This window comes from Naegleria gruberi (genome assembly GCF_000004985.1).
Source record: "Naegleria gruberi genomic scaffold NAEGRscaffold_56, whole genome shotgun sequence".
In the NCBI taxonomy this organism is placed as follows: Eukaryota; Heterolobosea; class Eutetramitea; order Acrasida; family Naegleriidae; genus Naegleria; species Naegleria gruberi.
The window spans coordinates 6,130-9,642 of NW_003163271.1; the positions used below are offsets into that span (position 1 = coordinate 6,130).

The 3,513-nt window shown below is 27.4% G+C and overlaps 1 protein-coding gene and 1 non-coding gene across 2 annotated transcripts in view; both read right to left on the minus strand.

Moving 5' to 3' along the window:
- The window catches only part of NAEGRDRAFT_72764 (uncharacterized protein), a gene marked incomplete at both ends in the record, with an annotated part of 4,728 nt that extends 3,330 nt beyond the window's left edge, over positions 1 to 1,398 (minus strand). Inside the window, 5 exons of the mRNA XM_002672074.1 lie at positions 41 to 264; positions 363 to 609; positions 668 to 751; positions 847 to 1,264; positions 1,360 to 1,398. Of these exons, the coding sequence (XP_002672120.1) occupies positions 41 to 264; positions 363 to 609; positions 668 to 751; positions 847 to 1,264; positions 1,360 to 1,398 (1,012 nt within the window). The remainder of the gene's footprint in view (positions 1 to 40; positions 265 to 362; positions 610 to 667; positions 752 to 846; positions 1,265 to 1,359) is intronic.
- Positions 1,399 to 2,048: 650 nt separating this feature from the next.
- On the minus strand, positions 2,049 to 2,122 carry NAEGRDRAFT_t615. The gene has a single exon. It is a non-coding gene; the product is annotated as a tRNA-Arg (tRNA).
- Between the last annotated feature and the right edge of the window lie 1,391 nt (positions 2,123 to 3,513).

The window sequence follows — 3,513 nt, forward strand, 5'->3', positions numbered from 1 at the left end:
ATCATTAATTTAGTATCGTGTCCAGTGAAAATTGCAACACCAATCATAAAATCAGTATTTTTCAATGAAGATCCACGTAAACAAATTTGTTCGGTATCAATGGATAATTTCTTTCCATTACTCAATACCATTGTACCTTCAAATTTATATAATCTATTGTTTGGTTTTTCACATTCCACAATCATTCTAGTTTTATCAAGTGCTTCAGGTGTTGAAAGTTCCAAAGTTTCATGACGACATCTCTTAATTTTTAAATTAGTTTCACTTTATATCCAAATTAATATGAATTCAATTGATTTTCCAATTTCCAATTTAATAAAATCAACAAGTTAATCAACATTCAATCCATAGAAATAACATACCCATCCAAACTTGAAGTTTCAACATAACATAAACCTTGTGATTCACTTGAAGAGACAAGAATTAAATCACAAGGAAATGGTTCCTTATTATCTACTTTAACAATATCACCTGTTTTTACATCTTTCCAAAATATATCCTCAAATTTGTCACCTCTCAAAACATGAGCAATTCTATTATTTGTAACTCTATCAGAATAGAGTCTTTTAATATCTTCATAAGCATCTTTAATCATTGTACAAATCAATACTATTAATAGTCATATATTAGATTTTGTTTAGTATAATACCTCCAATATAATACTTACCAAATGCTAAAGGAAAGAATGCTGTAAATTGACCTGTTGGTGACAATGTTGGAATAGTTTGCAAAACTGCCATAAATAAAAAATCTATTTTCACAAATATTTCATCATCCATTATTCAAATATTGTACAATTATAATATTTCATCATTCAAATAAGTGATAAATCATTAAAATACTTACAACAATTTGCAAATCTATGAAATTGTTCATATAAATTCTTAAATAAAAAGTTGTAGAAAGTATATTTAGTAGTCGTTATGGAATTATCAATAAATTTGTTGGTGGCGTTTGACATTTCATCATTTGCAAATAGTAATCTAGTTTTTGTTGCATCATGTTGTTGTTGAATATTAAAAGTATTAAAGGCTCCAACTTCATTCCCAGTAAACATATCCGATATACTTCTATGTTGTGTTGATGGATTATTAGTACTATTATAATTAGTATTAATTGTTGCAGAACTCATAATAGCAGTACTAGAATTTGACATTACTAGTGTTGTATGTTCACGAGGTGATGTTAATGATGATGGTAGTGGTAGAGTATTTTGATTATTTGATGATTCATTCGAATGGTCTACTAGGGAATTTCCATCCCTCTGTTGTTTTGTTATTATTATTATTATATAAAGATGAATATAGTAATATTACATATTAAAATTGTTGTGTTTAGAGAATATGAAAATATACATACTGGTGTTCTGGTAAATTTGGCTTTTAATCTTTGAAACATGTTTTAAAGCCTTTTTCTTCCGAATAAATAATGTTATATGATATACTATTGTAGTTTTTGTGTTGATGATGGAGAGTGTTGATGATGGTGATGATGATAATTGTTTTGAAAACACAAGAAGAATGGATAATACTATCTACAAGTATAAAAGTGTGTTGTCCTATTCTCTATTCAAAGATAATAAAAACAATCAACAACAATAGTAATGGATAATAAATATGTTTTTCAAAGAAGAAGGCTTTGTTTGTTTTTGTTTTTCTTTTAAATAACTACTTGAGTATCAAAGGTGGGAGAATCTTTTGAGCTTCCTTTAATCTTTTGGAAGCCACGGCCCAAAGTAAAGCGCTCATTTTGAGTCCGATTCAAGTGAGGCAAATAGCGCTAGTTTCTAATAGTCTACAAGAATAAATAGTCATGATACCATTTCGGAGTCATTGGAAGGTTTAGAATAAGGGAGGAAGGAAGAATATTCTAATGTAAAAATAAGTCAAAGAACGATTTGGATTTTCAATGTATTGCAATTTGATAATATACTTTCTATTTGAATAATACAAGAAGCTATTAAGGATTGACTTTAAACTCTAAAAAACAAGCGCATTTATTTGCAAGTAACTTTGGGATAGTGTTTAGTTTTTGAAACAAAAATCAGATACCGACAATGGGGCTCGAACCCACGACCCCAGGATTAGAAGTCCTGTGCTGTATCCAACTGAGCTATGACGGCTTTACGTTTCTTAGAGATCAAAACATCTTACATGAAATCCTTGATATTTTTCTGTAGGCTCCATATTTATTTAGTTTAGATTGATAAGCTTTTAACGTCATGTGCCACATCATTCTTTCATAATTTTATTCAATGGGATCTATTAAATCCAAATAATAACTATGTAATAGTTACAATAAAAAAATTAAATATTAAAAAATGTCATCACAGTGTGATGATTTAACTCTTCCGAATAATCAAACCAATAAAACATTAAAAGGTTATCAATCTAAACTAAATAAATTACAAACAATTACATATAGTGATTTATTTGGATCCAATGATTATATTAACGGTTCAATTATTTGCATTTATTCTGATAATATTAATTATTTAATTTTAATTTTATCTAAAGATGTTAATACTATTCATGTTTTAAAATTTAATTTTGATCCAATTCATAAATTAATCACAAATAAGGAAATATTTACTAAATATGCATTGAAACAGGATGTTAAACATTATCAATATTTTTATTCATTGAAATGTGAAAAATGTTTTTTAATTGCAAATATAATTAATATTCATTTATCAGAATTATGGAAAGTTGAAATTGAAAGTGGAAATATAATTTGGAGAAAGGAAATTCATGGAATTAATTCAATTGTTCAAGATGAAAGAGGAATTTTATTTTTAAATTCAAGTATTACTAAAAATGTGCAATTATTAGATTCCAAAACAGGAAATTGTCTTGGTAAAATTTCAATTGCATCTGGTCATAGAATTTCAAATCATATTGGATTGGATTTTAATAATAATTTACTAGTTTCTAGTTTTACTAGGAGAGGATCATATTTACAAATTATTTCTAAAAAAGGCAACATTTCAAAAATAATACCATGTACACAAAATACGATACTCACACTATCAGATCCATATTATAAGAAAACATTTATACTAGAATCAGGAAATCATGTTGTGGATGTTTATGATTCTGAATATACTAAATTAGAAGTATTGAATTTCACTTCACCAATTTTTTTATTTGCTTTTGTAAATGATTGTAATTTTATAATAACAGTTGGTCCTAGGGAAATATCTTTATTTGATTGAAAATCAATAAACAAGAAGAAACCAACACTCTTGCTTATAAAGATTACATCAAACTGAGGATCATCATTAATAAGCTTATTTCTTTGATTTTACTCCAAAATAAGTGGCAATCAAACCACTTGCAGCAGTTAATCCAATCAAGGAAAACAACTTGCATTCATGTTCTGATAAGAACAGAGTCACCAATGCAATACTGCTCAATATGTTGGCACAAGTACAACCAAAACCAGTTGGCCAACCAACACCTCAATTCCACTGATAGGTAGCTCCGTATATTTCATTTTTTTAATTCAAAACAA